This window comes from Chanodichthys erythropterus, chromosome 11, assembly GCF_024489055.1.
Source record: "Chanodichthys erythropterus isolate Z2021 chromosome 11, ASM2448905v1, whole genome shotgun sequence".
NCBI lineage: Eukaryota > Metazoa > Chordata > Actinopteri > Cypriniformes > Xenocyprididae > Chanodichthys > Chanodichthys erythropterus.
Genome location: NC_090231.1, coordinates 28174190 through 28192813, shown reverse-complemented (window position 1 = coordinate 28192813; position 18624 = coordinate 28174190). Strand labels below are relative to the sequence as shown.

General features: G+C 36.9%; 1 protein-coding gene across 5 annotated transcripts in view; it reads left to right on the top strand.

Annotated features, from left to right (window-relative positions):
- The window catches only part of cep89 (centrosomal protein 89), a 97870-nt gene that overhangs the window by 5024 nt on the left and 74222 nt on the right, over positions 1 to 18624 (top strand). For 4 of the 5 annotated variants that reach the window (XM_067402260.1, XM_067402258.1, XM_067402259.1 and 1 more), the window contains exons 7-12: positions 389 to 446; positions 6057 to 6170; positions 7062 to 7250; positions 11954 to 12096; positions 17665 to 17715; positions 18004 to 18087. In XM_067402260.1, coding sequence (XP_067258361.1) covers positions 389 to 446; positions 6057 to 6170; positions 7062 to 7250; positions 11954 to 12096; positions 17665 to 17715; positions 18004 to 18087 — 639 coding nt within the window. The remainder of the gene's footprint in view (positions 1 to 388; positions 447 to 6056; positions 6171 to 7061; positions 7251 to 11953; positions 12097 to 17664; positions 17716 to 18003; positions 18088 to 18624) is intronic. The other variant, XM_067402256.1, reaches the window with a different exon arrangement.

Below are 18624 nucleotides of genomic sequence, written 5' to 3'. Positions count from 1 at the left end.
CACACACACACACACACACACACACACACACACACACACACACACACACATACACGCATCCCAATTAGGCCATGTGAACCTGTGCTCGGTTAATATGCAGACACACACACTGACCAGCCACTCACTGTCTTATAACTCCATGTTGTCAGGTCAGAATGCTACCATTCCTGTAGGTGCTTGGAGACCTTTACCAGAAGCTCTCTAATCTCAACTCTTAAAATTGCTCATTAGTAGAGATTAACTGCCTCTAAAGAGCAAGCACACTGCACTTTTCACTATTGTATATACTTAGTAATTCAGTCTGCTTTCAGTCTGTTTCATTCTTTGGTCTTTGATATTCTGCAGTAAGAACCCTTTAATCAGTAAGAACTTCCCTCTGTCTCCATAGCAGCCATCATTGCTACGACAACCGAGATCGGGCTCTCGTGGGAGCATGGCATCTCCAGGTACTTCCCCTCTCTGCCATATAACAGCAGCTGAACTCCACAGCAAAACATGTGCAATGTCACCTGTGCTCATTCAAAATCTTTTTGTCAGTCCATTTGAAATGTGTCCTCTTTTTATGAATCCTCAAAGCTTTGAAAGAAAAGCATAATTTCTGATTCATTTTGACAGAGAGCAAATTAAGGACATTGTAAACATCTAATTAATGTCAAATTTATTGAAGCACAGCTTTTAGCAGACTGAAGACAAATTAGGTAGTTACTATGTGATACATTTGTGAGAGGTAATAATAAGAATAAAAAAGGTAGTAATGCCTCTGCCAGTTTAACAAATGTCTTCTCATTCAGCTTCTCTCATGGGCTTATTGTTGTCAGCAATGAGAAATGAGAGGGATGAGGCTATAACTATAATGACTATGAGGACAGAGACTGGATTTACTTCGACATTTGTCTTGATATATTCCCTGCTTCTCCTCTTCCTCCACTGCAGTCATTTTGATTCTTTCTGTTGTCCTCAGTGGCGATAGTAAAGAGTTTTTTTTTTTTTTATCCCACTCCTAAATAAGTTGTTATTGCTAAAGGAAGTTGCTATTAGTTGTTTAGGAGTAGATTTAAATATAAGTATGCTGTATGCTGTGCTACAACAGGATTATTAGCTGTAAAACACATTAACTGTGTATTACCTGCCAAATACACAATGTCAAAATTGGTCATTTAGCAGTCAATTTTTTTTTGTAATAAGGTAATTGGAACTGTTGTTTTTGGCCCCCCCAAAAAAACATACAATGCAACTGATAAACATTCTTAAGGTGTGTAGTATGCACAATTTTTTGCCATGTTGGCATTGTTCTTTGATCTGTTCATGCTTGAACGGTAAAAATATGATTTACTCAAGTATTTTTAACCATGTGGAACAACTTTCTTGGTGCCTGTAGCACTTAGACTAGAAAAGAGCGGCCCAGCCAATTTAAAAAAATAAAAATAAAATATATATATTTATTATTTTGAATCTGACGGCTCCTAATGTCATGTGGCTTTCGTTAATGTCCACTAGTTGCACACTTACAGTTTTTTACGATTGCTTAAGCACAATTTTAAAGGTGCCCTAGATTCAAAAATTGAATTATCCTCAGCATAGTTAAATAACAAGAGTTCAGTACATGGAAATGACATACAGTGAGTTTCAAACTCCATTGTTTCCTCCTTCTTATATAAATCTCATTTGTTTAAAAGACCTCCGAAGAACAGGCGAATCTCAACATAACACCGACTGTTACGTAACAGTCGGGGTGTACGCCCCCAATATTTGCATATGCCAGCCCATGTTCCCAACATTATGAAAGGCATTAGACAAGGGCAGCCAGTATTAACGTCTGGATCTGTGCACAGCTGAATCATCAGACTAGGTAAACAAGGACAACAGCGAAAAATGGCAGATGGAGCAATAATAACTGACATGATCCATGATATCATGATATTTTTAGTGATATTTGTAAATTGTCTTTCTAAATGTTTCGTTAGCATGTTGCTAATGTACTGTTAAATGTGGTTAAAGTTACCATTGTTTCTTACTGTATTCACGAAGACAAGAGCCGTCGCTATTTTCATTTTATCATTACATTACAGCTTTTTAAAAAAAAAGTTCTAGGGCACCTTTAAAAACAAGGCTCATTTTGTCAAAACACTACACACAATTCACAGATCCACACACACAAGTAGCAGAACACCTCAGTTCTTTTGCAAAATGAAACACTTCATTCAAAACTTTAGATTGATTTAACAAAACCCAACTTTGACACCATATGGAACACACATGGTTCATGCATTCTGATTCTGCTTGATTCATTTACACACTGCTGTGCTCAGTCTTAAACACTTTTATACTTTTCTAATGATATAGTGTGGGTTTGATTTTTTTCAGAGGTATTGTTAGAGTAATGCACATGAATATATTGACAAAAACAAACAAACAAACAAAACACCAATACAACAAAAACAACAACACAAGACCAATACCGCACATTGATGAAAATATTTATTTCTCACCACATTGTAAAAGCATTCAATACATCCATGCCTTTCCAAAGGTTACATTTTGCACTGAAAATTAGAACATATTCTAAATACAATATAGTACACAAACAAAAACATTTGTGGAGACAAAATAAAATCATGATTTTAAATGAAAAAAAAAAGAAAAGGAAAAAACACCAAAGCATCAACTCTGGTCTATCTGGATCTGGCCATAGCGCTTCTTCCACATCACAGGCGATATCTTCTCTCGCAAGACAGCGAGGGAAGAATCTTCTTTAATGGCGAATCCATCCTTGGACAGACTAATTAATTAATGACAGAAAGTTAATTTTTAGATGAACTAACCCTTTAATGTTACTGTTTTGTTATATTCACAATACATGGTATACAATATGTGTGTGTTATTATAATGGGATTTTTTAAATATATTGTGGCTTATATAAAACTACTAGCAAATTCCATATTTTTATTCTATGGATTTAATAAAATTGGTAGCATTTACTTTCACTCGAGAGGTCAAGTGGCAGTTGCAAGCAAACCAGCATTAGTCTAGCCTTGAGGATTGCAGATAGGATGGATTTACCCTCTGAAATAGAACATGAAACAGCAGGTCTGGACAGTTGCTGCAAAGTGATCAATGGACAACTGCCAAGCTTTTTATGCACCAGGAGACAACAGCTGTATCACCTTTAACAGCAACAGAGACTTCCAGTGAAGGAAGAACTTTGCTGGAGGATGAGATTAGGATGACCTTGAGGTCTAATCTAGGGCTGAGATGTCAAAAAATGCAGACAAAATCTTGTCCGTGTTTGTAATTTTAGAGACCAAAGGCACAGACAGATCAAGGAGAACTAAATTAGATTAGAAGGAGAGCAAGGATGATACTGCTCCACTAGGAGTCACAATAAGGGGTTTTCAGCCCAATATCCAATTTTAAGCCTTGTGAGAGTCCAGCAAAATGTCTTTGGTTAGGATGTTTGACATGATGTAATATAGCATATACTGCAGTCTGTCTTATAATTCCCACCTTCAGTGAGATCTAAATTGTGGATTTTAATATTGTACAGGATAGAGTCCCTGGTTCACGAAAAAATAATAATAATAAAAAAGGTCATCATTTACTTGTATCCCCTCATGTTGTTCCAAACTCTTGTGACTTTACTTCATGGAACTGAAAATGAATGCGTAATGTCTTTTTTTCCCAATGCAATTTTAATTGGATCAGAGTGAACTGGAACTGTTTCATTTTTGAAAAAAATCTGTTCAGTTTTGTGAACCAGATAGAGCAAATCATTGAAAAGTTCTGACTCAGTAAAACTATTAATTTAGATTAATTTACAGACTATCACAAATTCTCTAATGAATGTGTCAATGAGAGCTGAATGTCACAGTTTTAGGTAATAACAACTTAAATTTTGTTCTGTACTTCTCTCAGAGTTATATCATATGACTTTATAAGACTTGGGAAATTGTACTCAAACCCAGATGAACCACTTTTCTGATACTTTAGGGTGCTTTTGTATCTTTTTGAAGATTCATCTTTGAAAGGTCTAGACTCCATTGCTTTTAACTGCATGCATAAAATGACCTGTGCATTTTTCAAAATTTCTTCATGAAAGAAAGTAATAAAGGTTTAGCGCTACATGAGGGTATGTTTTTCATGTTTTATTGAATTCCTTCAACAGAAAATGACCTTGTGATTGAGAAAGTTGTCAACATTCATAGGTCATTGAATGTAGGTTATGAAGTCCTCAGCAGTGAGTGAGAATGTAAGAGGGTGAGCATTGGATAGCGGAAGGATGTAGAATGATTTGAGTGGGATGGACCTGGCTGCATGTGTTAATTGTGGAATGATAGTACAATGTATCTACACATTGTTCTTCCATTATGTCAGTTCTCTGATATCCAAGGACTTATAGTGGAGCAGCAAGAGAGTCCAGAAATAGAAGTACACTACATCAGGTTTAAGTGGTTATTGTAAGAAATGTCAACAGAAGGAAGTACTCTGTAGTCTGAGGAAGTGGTTAAATCAGGTGAGAAGCCTTGGAGAATTTCACTGAAGCAGTCTATGGATGGATAAAAGGAAGGTGTGAGACTGTGGGTGTGAGATTCAGAAGTAATCAGACAAATGAAGGCTATGAGAGTAAGCATGAAGGAAAAGCCAGGTTGGTTGCCAGCTGTTTGTTTTTTGGAAGACAAATTGATGTGAAAGATTAATGGTACAAGGAGATGTTAAAGTAAATTGGAGTACTGGAAGGTTTATAGACATTGCCAAATAAAAGAAGAACACTGTCTTTAGGAAATAGGCTAAGGAGTTGACTAAGATTGCTTTAAGCTTATTAAAGAGAGATTCATAAACCCCTTTTACACATTAAACCTGATAAATTACTGTAAAAAATTACCACATTGACCTTTGCAGTAAATGCACAAATGTGCTGTTTAAACAAGCATTCTTCGTAAGATTATCTTAAGAAGTACTAGAGAAGATTTTTTTAATTAGTGCACGAAAATAGAACACTTTAAGTACATTATGGAAGTGTACTTTTTTTCACCTCAGTAGGGTTTTCACACTGCGCTTAACCCCATGTTATCGTCATTCTAAACCCCGCTTCTAAAAGGATGAAAATTTCACACTTATAATTTAGAAGCGTGTTTATGAACCATGTTTTTGCGTAACAGAAAACGCAAAAATTAGAGTGAAGTTTCGTTCTTACCTTTTATAGTCCCTAAAAAAATTAAAAGGCAGTATAAACTTGAGGGTATATTCAGCAATGTATAATATGAGGACGTGCAATGCTAGAGACTTTATATTAGCAGGTTGTGTGCTGTGTTCATCCAATCAATAACACTAACAACTCAAATATGCAAATAAGAACATAAACTCAGGGTTTAGGAGTGTACAGTGTGAATAGGCAGCTTATTAATACCAGCAATTTAATTGTTAACCCCAGGTAAATTATGAGCAATGTGAAACGTGAAGCAAGAACAATTCACCCGGGGTTTAAAATGACCCTGGGTTAACTAGTGTAAAAAGCCCTAATGTGTGAAATGGGCTAAAGAATTCCTTGACCTAAAAATAAAAAATGTATGTTACCGTTCAAAAGTTAAAATATAAATTACGGTATAGACTGACAGTAATATTTATAATAATAAGACATTTTTCTTGAGCAGCAAATCAATATATTAGAATGATTTCCGAAGGATCGTATGACACTGAAGACTGGAGTAATGATGCTGAAAATTCAACTTTGCTATCAGAGGAATAAATTACATTTTAAAAATCTAAAAATAGAAAAGAGTTATTTTAAATTGTACGGTCTTTACTTAAATAAATGCATCCTTAGTGAGCAAGAGATTTCTTTCAAAAGCATATTGATTGAATGATAGTGCATAATATAGAATTTGTTTATTTACTCAAGCCACATTCACTTTTTTGTGAACTACTCATTTACTCACACACTTGTGATTACTTAATTGCTCTCAAATTCTCTTGTACAATTACTAATTTATTCATCCAATTAATTTATCACTCATTTACTCACCTCCTGTTTTTTTTTTTTTTTTTATTGTTCTTGTCAGAGCTTAATGATGACTGGAGCGCTCAATCTCACAGATCACTCAATACTTCAAAAAGGAAGACCTCGCGGATGAAGGCAAGTCCAGTGAGAGGGAAAGAGAGAGACATCAGTCCAGGTAAGGGTGCTTGAACTCTTCTCTTTGACATCTGACATTTCCAGCTCTTTTGATGTTCTAATTAATAATTTTGCAGATTTTTAAAATCTCCTTAATTATGGTAAAGTTACTGTAACGCATGGCCCAAATTGGCTTATTGCTTCAAATCAATGTTTAATAAATGATTAAATGTATTACTGGCTGTGAGTCTTAGAAACAGACTCATCTCATTGGATTTGACTTGTCAGAAAAATTCTAAGAAAAGACTAGAGCACAAAAGACTGATGAAATAAATAATGAGCTAGATCTCATTATAGTTGTATTAAGTTATTTAATAATATTAAGCTTGTCTGTCTCTATTGTTAATGCTGCTTATTTTCATGAAGATATAGGATCACTCAGTGTGTGTATTTTAATCAGTGCTAATGTGATTTGGCTGACATAAAGCTCAGCTAGACTAATGGAATGAATGTACTGCGTAATCTCAACAGACTATACAGCGCCAGACTCATGAATGTGTATTAGGACTAAACAGATGGTCATAAATGTTGTACTGTTTAAGCATCAAGGGGAATTAATATAGTCCATCTTAGAAAGAAAATCAGTCTCATCTTCACATAATCATATTTTCTCATTCCTTATTTCTTCTGTCACATTTTCATTTCTTTATCTGTACTGTCAATCTTCCCTCTCTCCTGTCTTTGCATTTTGTGCTGTTGTTGTTGGTGTTACATTGTGCTGTGTTGCATTGTATTGCTGTGTTGTTTTCTGTTTTGTTTTTATACTTTGCTTTTTGTCTGTCATATATTCTTATATAATGTATTTTCATTTCTCTTCTGTGGTTTCTATTCTGTGTGTGGATTTGCCGTGTTTTGCCCTGCCCTGTGTGCTGTGTGTGGCTGTGTGGTGCAGAGGCCAGTGAAGTGTTGCGCAGTACACTAGAGGTGCAGCAAACGCTTGTAAAGGAGCTGAGGGAGCAGACTCAAATTCTGGCTCAGGAGAAGGAGACACTGGAGAAGAGATGTTTACAACAGAGTCAGCACATAGAGCATCTCCAGCAGGAGCTCTGCCACTCTCACACAGAGAGAGGAAACTCCACAGGTGCCTCCTCATTTGCTGCTACACATCCCACTGCGCTCACAGGGGCTTATCCTTCATTAGAGGGATAGTTCCCTTAAAAATGGAGATGTTCCTCACTGCAGGACATGAGATCCAGGGGGCGAGGTTGGATCCAGATTCAACTCCTCCCACTGTACATATCCCTAAACCTATCCGTCTCCGCCCCCTGGATATAAACCTACCCATCTCTACCCCCTGGATCTGGAGCCAACTCCTCTCACTTTACATATCCCTCATGTTCTGCAGTCAAGGGCTACTGCAAAAATGAAAATTCTGTCATCATTTACTTACCCACTTGTTACTCCAAATTGATGTGACTTTCTCTCTTCTGTGGAACAAGAGGTGAAATTTTCAAGAATGTTCTGGCAACATTTTAGTATAATTTATCATAGGTGCTCTGGAGAGCGTCTATTTACAACATGTTTTTGGAGCGTTGAGCAGTGTAGTCCATCCCAAACATGTCTGTTGATTTCTTGAATTCACTGGCCAATCAGAGGTGTTTAAGTTAGGATCTCGCTGGTGAAAATGCTGGGGCCAGTTGCACCAGCTGGACGTACACCCGGTCGTAAGACTAAGCTTAACGTAAAATGCGTTTTAAGTCCTGCGTAGAAATTAGTGGTTAAATGGATCGTTGTTGATCTGTGATCCGTTCAAATCAAGCCCCACGGTTCGGGACGCATGTGATTCGCGGATCAATTGCAAGTTTCACTGCAATAGAGTGAACAGGTTATAATTTGAACTTGTTTTGTCTTGCTATTTCACACATTAAATAGCCAAAACCATTCAAGTGCTATAAGAGGCAAAAGAGGATTTAATTCGGTATTGCACGCAGCGCTGTTATCGATACGCACAGACGCGCATACAAGGCTTGCGCACACAGAGAGCGAGAGAGAGAGAGAGACGTGTTCCAGATAGCTCTTAAACTCTAAATTAATTTCTCTTTTGCGTCCTCAATGCACTTGGATGGTCACATACATACATGCATTATGTCAGTCAAAATACCCCTCTCAGCAAGTATTCTCATAAACACATTCGGTTATGTCTTAATTGAACGAGGTGAGAATTCGGAATCGGATGTGTATCTATCAGATGTGCGCGTGCATGGAGTCTTACTCTTAAAGTGACAGCAACCTATAAATACCTGCTGTTGTCTGTCATGTAAATCAAACAACAAAACACAGCTTTAACAAAGATTAATCTATATTAAATTTATACAGTGAACAGTGTCATTTTATATTTAATCATTACATTTCTGTACATGAAAATTAATGCTACAGTTAAAGTTACAAATAAAATATAAGTTCTATGTTGTATTTATCTATGCTTGTAATTGGTGTGCAGTATTTGTTCTTTTACAGTCTGTTCGCTTGCCTTTAATAATGTACAGTATTAGTTAGGCTTGTAGTTTCTGCTGTGGTATCAGAGTAGTTAAAGTGGGCTAAAGTAATAAATGCAAAGTTAAGTTACCCCCCAACCCCTAATTATTATTATTATTTTTTTTTTTTTTGGCTGATCCGAAAAATTATCCAATCCGTGACTTCATAACTGTGATGTGATCCGAACCGTGAGTTTTGTGATCCGTTGAACCACTCGTAGAAATAATACCTGTTGCACCATCTGGGCGTAGCGCACGTCTGAGACTAAATCTTACGCCTAGTCAAAGGTAGGTGTAAAGTGAGAAGTCTTGACTTGTTTCCATGGTGAAAATAATGGTAAATAAAAACATTGAGACGATGGCACGTCTGGTATACAGGCTACACGATCAGCGGGCTTTCTGGTGTGAAAGATTAATGAAAGACCGGACAAATCCACTAGATATATATGGAAACAGATAAATTATTGAAAGGTTTTGTTTCAGCAGGTTGCATATACTTACTGAATAGCTCAATAATGTTTCTTGTTTCACAATCTGAGTAATTTATTTTTCAGCTCAGCTGTCATTTTTCATCTATTCGTTGGAGCCAATATATTCAAATTGATAACCATAGTAACGCGAACGGCGTCTCAACTAACAGTGCTTTAGAACATGCCAGTATGTACGCGCATCGTCTACGCTAAGTGTACCTGCGCCTAGTCACAGTTTTAGATGGTGCAACAGGTGTAAATATTCATCGGAAAGCTGGACGTAACTAAATCCAGCGTAGAGCTTACACCCAACTTTTTTACATCCAGCTGGTGCAACCGACCCCTGGAGTTTTTGTTCAGTGCTGAATTCTGCACACTTCCACAATTCACACAAATCCTCTCATTATGACAAACAAAGTAGACATGATGTGTAGTGTAGACAGCTTCATTGATTATAACAGAACTTTGTGAGAATGTGATTAACTAAAATGAGTGACAGCTTTGTGCTCTTTGTTTGCTTTCCTTGTAATATTAACAGTGGTTTGTTAATGTAGATGCTTTAATAACACAAAATTTATTGGGAGCATTTATGCTAGATGTGCAGGTTGTGGCTAGGCGACATGTAACTTGAAACTATTTAGTAGAAATTTCATGTACTGAACCTGCAGGCTTTTGTGGACGGGAGCGGGACAAAACATGAATGTTGCGGGTGGGAGTGGGAGAAGGTAACATATTTTTGCTAAATAATAAATAGGGCTCTAAAAGAGATCTAAAATGATCTCAGAAGACTACACAGTCTTCAAACACTCTCCTTTTTAAGGGGAAAAAAATATCATGAAGGTTTTGAATTGCATAAGGAGAAGTAAATGATGCCAGAATTTTAATTTTTGGGTGAACTATCCCTTTAAGCAACCTACTGTGAATCTACAATGCAAATGCAGATTAGCTCTAATCTTTAACAAATGCCTACTTCATTTCAAGTTATTTCAAGCAGCGTTTCAAATTGTACATTTTGTTGAGCTGTAAACTGAGCCGTAAAGAACCTCAAACAAGCCATTTTTAATGAAGGTAAAGTTTGTTGTGTTTTGGCTTTTGCTCCTTTCATATTCAGTGGCCCCTTTATGTACAACATTCTAGTTCTAGAAAGGATTCCCAAAACAGCCTTACTTTTTCATGGTCCACACTGACATGATAGCAATACATTCTTGCTGCAGATTTGTCAGCTGCATAATCAGGCATATTTTCACACATATTTTTGTGAAATAGTGTCTAGAAATGGTTGTGTATGAAAATCCCAGGAGGTCAGCAGATTCTGAGATACTCAATCCACCCCATCAGAGACAGACAATCATTTCTTGGTTAAAATCAGTCACTACAGGTCACATTTCTTCCCTGTGCTGTTGGGTTTGAACAAACACTGAAACTCTTGACAATTGCTGTGTCCAAAATCGCCCCCTATACCCTTAAATAGGGCACTATTCGAGGGGACAGCGACATTTGTAGTGATGTCCGAAACCATAGTGTACATTACTGAGTGCACTATTTCAATCCCAAGATGCACCGCAATGAAGAGTGTACAACCGATGTACACTCAACGGCTAGAGAATACCCACGATACACTGTGAGAGTCGCGATTGAATTCCCGTATCTGACTAGAAGATGGCAGCTGAATCTTCCAGCCATCCACTTCCCAATGTGGCTACAGCGTAATATCATACAGGTATAAATTCATTTTACTTGATTATTAAATTGTTTAATTAAGGTTTATACTTGCTAGTTTTCATGACAGAGCTCAAGATAATTTTTTTCATTGCTACTGGAGCTGCCAGTTTGGTAAGTTTCAAATGATTATTAAACAGCAAGCACAAACTATGGCAAAGAAACAGCCCTTCCAGTGCACTCAGTGTCCGAAATTCACTCACTCGTTTTCATTTACTCTTTCAAATGGACTATATAAGTGGACTAATGTAGAGAATAGTGAATTAAGGTATAGGGGGCAAATCGAACACAGCAAATGTCTTGTCAAATGCTATGATTGCTGCTCCATGATTGGCTGATTAGTTATTTGCATTAAACAGCAGGTGTACAGGTGTACCTATTAAAGTGGCAACTGAATGTAGTATATGGGTGTTTATTAAACTACAAGTGTTTTCTTTTTTATTAAATATAACAGACTTCAACTTTCAATTCTTTAAAACTGTTTAGCATGGCTTCAACATTCAATGTACCATTTTTTCGAAATGCCTTTTATACTCGTATTTTATCATTCATTTTACCCTTGTCCCAGACCAAGTTGAAATGAATTATTTATATCCTAGTTATAATTAATTATTATAAATTAATTATAAAAAAAGTAATTATTAATATGGCATCCCTAGGAAGGCCTTCTTTGCTGCTCTACACAAGTGCAGCCCATTTATATTTATTGTAAAATTCATGTTTCTATTATGAAATAGCCGCTTGAACAAAGGCTTTTAAAAGTTTTCAAATTGAAACCTTGGATGTGTTTTTTGCATTGTAGTGAGGTTAGTTGTTCAGCGAAGAAGGAGGCGGGAACCTGCAAACATTTAACACACATTAATTATAAAATAAACAAACACAAAATGAAAGTAAAGCGACAGCCCGTCACGGACAACTGCCACACACACATAAACAAAACACAATATAAAGGTGTGGTCCTCTCTCATCCTTCACTATCATTGCTCCTTCTTTTATGTTCCCGAAGCTCCTCTGTGAGAACCTACATTTCCAGAGGGTCCCAAAGTGTCCATACTTGAAGAAACACCGAACTCTGATCTGACTATGTGCAGTTGTGTGTGTGTGTGTGTGTGTGTGTGTAGGTGAGAGCTCTGAGTTGCTGAGTCTGAGGCAGCAGGCTCAGGAGCTGGTGGATGAGAATGATGGGCTGAAGATGACGGTCCACCGTCTCAATGTGGAGCTCAGCAGATACCAGGCCAGATTCCGACCACTCAACAAGGACGAGGTAAAATAGCTCAATGTACACCTTTTTCAGAGTGTGCTGTTTCCGAAATTGAATACTTCCCTATTATATAGTGTGTGAAAAACAGTACGCCAACAGAGTAGACAGCCAACAGTAGGTGAAAAGTCCCCAGATGATCTACTACTTCCAGCAAGATTCTGAAGTGCGCATTTGATGGACACTTTACTATCCCGTTAGGCCACGGGAGGGGATTTATGAATGGAGGTGAAGCGACGCAACAGACGGTGGTTGATCACATGATAATGACAACATGGCAGATATAGTCCTTCCGGATTACATTCGTACTACACACATTCATACTATATAGAACATACTTTTTTTAATTGTCGCGAAGTAAGTTCAAATTCAAATGTAGTACCTGCTCAGTATGCGATTTCGGATGCATTGATGTTTTTTATAGGCTCAAACTTAAAACTTCATGATAGTGATTTTAATAGCTTAGGAAATTTTATGTAAAAGTGACGTGAGTTTTGAAACTTTATACTTTTCAAAAAGTAACAGTGAATAATCCCTCCCCTCAACTATCAACCTGCTCATTCATCTTGTCATTCACATTAATATGTATGTTATTCCAGTTTTGCTTGAGTTCTCAGAGTTACTAGAGGATAAAGGAGGAGAAATCTACCAATGCACTTTTAGTGCTTGCAAAAAAAAATGTGAACTACTTCCACATATTATGGGTAGAAAAATGCCACATAGTCCTTAATTAAAATTCTGGAGATTCTCTGAAATGATAAATGTTTGAATTAATGTACGGGACATTATATCTGTAGTCTCGCTTGCCTGATCCTCTGTTTTGATGTGATAGATGAGTACTGTATGATAACTGAAGTTAATTGCTGCAAATCTGCATTGACTGATTTTGGAGCGGTGCTCAAATGTAGTTAATTTATCCTTGTAACTGATGGAAAAAAGGGCTCTCAGAATTTCAGTAGTTTATCTGACAGTGTCTTCTTTCAGTCTTGCAGGGTGTGATTAGCTAACGCCATAGTAATGATATGCAGCTTTTCCTTTCATCTCCTACTTCCTGTTTAATGCAGAGATAATAGTTTGTGGGGTATTATAATTTCAAAGGAGCATTACCAGCGAGAGGTTGAGATCAGATATGTGTGTGTGCATGGATTTAGAGATTGTTTCTGCTTTACCCTCGTGTGCAGCTTGTTTTAGTCTTCTGAATGCTTTAGTTATCTTCTAGTGCATCTGAGATAGTGGGCAGCTGAGAAAATGTCCACAGCTGCAAATTACGTAGACCTTTATTTAACTATATCCCTTCTAATGGATACCTTCTGAGCTTTGGTGACAACTGAATGTTGTTTAAATGTGCATGGATTTTTTGTAATGTTGAAAAGAGCCTTGTATCTAAACAGCTGAGTTATCATAAGTTTAAATGAGCCTTTATGTATTAAATAATTTTAAAAGAACTTTGAGGAATTGCATAACTGACCTTCTTTAACAAGCCTCAGAAGAGTTTTACAGCCAGAGAGCAGGTCTCTGATTTGTCCTTCTGGTGTCATTTTATTAAGGAGGAAAGGAGAGATTAAGCTTATTTTGTATTGATGAGGGCTGTCTGAACTTTAAGCCTGTCTTTTTTGCTGGTTCACTGAGAGAATGACTGTCCTGATTGCTCAGATACTTCAGTATAATATATTAATCTGCTTCTCATTCATCTGTACATTACTGGGGGTGCCTGTCATGCTCCTCATTTAAAGGTGCCCTAGAATTAAAAATTGAATTTATCTTGGCATAGTTAAATAACAAGAGTTCAGTACATGGAAATGACACACAGTCTAAAACACCATTGTTTCCTCCTCCTTATATAAATCTCATTTGTTTAAAAGACCTCCGAAGAACAGGCAAATCTCAACATAACACAGACTGTTACGTAACAATCGGGATCATTAATATGTACGCCCCCAATATTTGCATATGCCAGCTCATGTTCAAGGCATTAGACAAGGGCAGGACGTCTGGATGTGCACAGCAGAATCATCAGACTAGGTAAGCAAGCAAGGACAATAGCGAAAAATGGCAGATGGAGCAATAATAGACATGATCCATGATATCATGATATTTTTAGTGATATTTGTAAATTGTCTTTCTAAATGTTTCGTTAGCATGTTGCTAATGTACTGTTAAATGTGGTTAAAGTTACCATCGTTTCTTACTGTATTCACGGAGACTAGACTCGTTATTTTAATTTTTTAAACACTTGCAGTCTGTATAATTCATAAACACAACTTCATTCTTTATAAATCTCTCCAACAGTGTGTAATGTTAGCTTTAACCATGGAGCATAGCCTCAAACTCATTCAGAATCAAATGTAAACATCCAAATAAATACCATACTTACGCGATTAGACATGCTGCATGACGAACACTTTGTAAAGATCCATTTTGAGGGTTATATTAGCTGTGTGAACTTTGTTTATGCTGTTTAAGGCAGTCGCGGGAGCACGAGGATTTAAAGGGGCTGCAGCCTAAATCGGTGATTATTTAATGATGCCCCAAAATGGGCAGATAAAAAAATGAATAAAAAAATGTTGAGCTGAAACTTCACAGACACATTCAGGGGACACCTTAGACTTATATTACATCTTTTTGAAAACACGTTCTACGGCACCTTTAAATATGAGCTTAGGGCTTACACTCCCTAACTGCAATGAATTAGAGATCTGCTGATCACATAACTAAAGCTCTTTCTTAAATATTTCCCTTTTTCACATCTCAGAAGGTTTATCGGTTATGTTCATTTAGTGAGACTGAACATTTGACTTCAACTCTTGAGCTCTTGGTTTTAAAAAAAAATTAATTAGAGCACTGCACTGGTGTGTGGTTGGGCAGAAATGAGTGAATGGGGTGAAAGGAGACAATCGGCAGGCTAAATATACTCTGTCACTTTAGTTTCAGGTCAGTAGCCTGGATATCACTCTCTTTTCTGCTCTGTCTCTCCCGCTGCGCCTACTTACGTCACAGAAGGGTTGAAACTTAAGGAAGTGTCACATGGGCTTTAGTTAAAGAAGAAACTAGGTGCTCTCTGTGTCCCTCTAACTCTGTCCACCAACCTCTGCTTTTAACAGTACTGTTGATTACTTTCCTTTCTAGCCTTAAGTGGATCAGTGTAACATTGAATGTGTCTGAACGCTCTGTTGAGGGAGCGGGCAGTGGGAAGCGTGTACAGGAGAGCTGCTGGAGTGATTAGGACAGTGTCTGCCAACACTGGTGCAATGTGATTGATTTATTAAGTCTGGGGACTGTCAGCAGTGTTACTTTTACTCTAATTAGAGTTAAAAAGTACATTGCTCAAAGGATCACACAGAACATTACAAATAAAATCATTTTAGAATAAGTAGCTTTTAAAAATAATCTTTCTAAAGAATGATTTTTCCCCCTAATAAATTTAATGACCTATAATTAATTTTAACAAAATGTAATATAGGCTAATACCTGCTTCTTGTTGATGTCTTTGTTTGCAAAGTGGCTTTTGCAATAGGATGTATCAGCATTTAGAATCTAGCCCACTCTTCCACTGATTATACACATAATTATAGAACACACAATTATCACACAATTTAAATTTAGCAAATAATTCAACTAAGCATTGTGATTGCGAACCCACAGGCAGCCTTTTAGAAATTTCTTATTCTAAGAAAAACCACACATAACCGTCATTAGCCAACTATGGTTGCAAGTTCCATTATAACCAACAAAGTTCAATGATTCATTGTTTCTCGAAACCCTAATTCTAGCGAACATTTGCAAACAGCATTTTTTAACTTGTGGTTAGAATCATAGATTCTTGTTAGTGTGACTTAAATAAATCATGCTCTTGAGCAAATAAGCAAGCTAACATGCTGTACAATATTTCATTCTACGTCTATTAGTTTGTGAAGAGAATGAAAGCACCATTTCTGAAAAGTGCAAATGTGTGAATGTTTTCTTGTACTCTGGAAGAACTGTGATGTAAGAGGGAACCCATTCGATTGAATCAAACATCTGGAAATAAAGGAAAACAACAGATAAAAAAATAACGAAGTAGTCATCAGATGTCATGTTTATTTACAGCAGTGATTGTTATCTCTTCACCACCTGTGTGATATTGTTAATTACAGTTGTTGAACAAAAGCTATTCAAATGATAGATATGTTGAGAGAGTACTGTGGTTTTTGGATATAGTTTTTACTAGCTAGTTAACTGACCGTTCGCGAAGACCTGCCCCCTTTAGTTACTGTTGCTATGTCTGACAAACCATGGCGTTCTCACGCAGTGAAAAATACAACGCAGAGCAAAGAGGAAGCTGACAACACGTCGACAGGCAAGACAGAGCAGGTTACCTTTGATATGGAGCAAAGTCTCAAATGTCAAATTTAATTTTTAAAGAAAATTAAACAATAAATACCATTTTGTGGCTCTTTAATGTGTCGTGACAGATTGCTGTAGTGCCTCAGATCAAGCGGCTCGTGAACCGATCATCTCTTAATTTATATAATCAAATAAACGTGAATTAACCACATTTCAACCAGAAAGATGTCAGTACACAACATTTTTCAAGTTCAAGTCCACCAACGTTAATCTCCTAACTCCCCTGACTGTGATTGGTTATGATTGGTTAGATCTCCTGTCAGTCAGACTCCCAGCGAAGGGTCAATTTCTCTGATGCGTCGTACTATGGTACTTCGGCAAAGAATTACATTGTTGCATGGGAAATGCACCCAGGACATCTGCCTATAACTTGCCATCTGCCACTGTGTGTTCGAAATCGACAATTTACAATGGCAGCTTGTCCTAAAGCAACCTCTGAGCTACATCAGCTCTGAGCTGTGTATGTGTGTGTCTTTCTGTCTTGAGGGGACCATTGGCTCATGTCACTTGTGAGCTCTGAATTGCCCTCTTGCATCAATGTCCAAAAGAGGCGCATCTCTCATTTCTTTAAAGCACATATCCACACACCCGCTAAAACAAGCTCCACACTACTGTCAGACTCTATCCCTTCATGTCACAGATTTAATCCAATATTACTTCTAATCTCACTGACTGCATACTGCACTGCTTTTTATGCTACATTTCCCTTCAACTGTTTCTTTACTGGGAAAGAAACTACAATGACTATTCACATAGAATATGTTTTTGTATTCCACTGCACTCTTTACACATTTTTCTTTGTAAATATGCTCTAGATTAACGTGTTTGACCGTTGTACTTGTGGCTTGTGGCTTTTGCAGGGTCTCATTCATGAAGCAGCATTCTAAAAATGTCAGAAAGTTAAAATTTTAAAATGTGTGTCTATAAACCTTGCTTTTTTTTTTCTTCCATTGCACTGCACTGTGTCTGGAGTTTTTAAAAGCAAAAATGCATTCTGCATGAAAGGCCCATTAGTCTGACTCATTCTTTTTTTATTCTACAGTTCAGCTGTCTGTCTAAGAACTGGCACTGGTCTGTAATTATGTTTCAGTGTAATTACAGTAATTTTAGTTCTTTTGTCACGTCACAATATCTATAGGAATAAAGGAAGTGAGATAATGTATAGGCTCATTTTTTTCCTGAATTCCCCAGAATGCTCAGCTTAAAGGCCTGCCAGTGAAAGGACCTGCACCTCCTTGGCTGGTGCGTAAATTTATTGTATTCTTTAGTTTTCATTGTGTGTTTGTTTCATATAGTCTCACATTTCCATACTGTCACTACCTAATGTTTCTGATTGGTTTCTGATTGCCATTTCATTAATTGAAGTGAAAACACTTATTTCTCACTATGTGCTCATGTGCTCACCCTCTTACCAAAGAGGGTTATGGTCACAATTGTTATAATATTTCACAGAAGGACAGAAAATAAATGCAGAAAGGCATGGTCTATTGTTTTGTTTAATGCTATGGTTGTACTTTATATTGCCTTTAGCTGGATATGAAATATTTGTCACCCCTGCTGTTGGCCTATGAGGACCATCTGAATGCCAAAGACAAACTCCTCAAGTCCTGTGAGGTAAGTTTGCGTGTGTACCTGTGTTACATGGGAAAAGTTAAATTCAGCTCACTTTTATTACATATTTTGGAGTTTACATGCAAGAATTCATTTTCTTTTGCACAATTGAAAGTGTGTATTAAATAATAATGGCATAATTATGCTTGCTTTGATCTGTGACTTTTGTTTTAGGAATAAAAAAAAATCAGATACTGGAAAGGTAGAAAAGTATCACTTTATTGTTGTAATGATTGATTTTTTTCATGTAATGTGTGAAATCATCTATTGACTACTGTTATATTGAGGGTTTTGTCAATTGCTGGTGTGTATTATATTAATATGCACAGATCACAGTACCAGTGAGAGATGCCACTGCTAGCCTGGTAGTCTTGTAATAATTAGAGAGTCATAAAATGAGAATATGATGATTAGTTTTTTTGATGCAGGCAAAACTGTTTTTTAGCCTCATTAATCATAAGATCTATGTAATAATATTTCTATGAATAGTCTGATTTTCTGTTTTTGACTCTCTGCCTGTGCTTCTCTTTCTCTCTCACA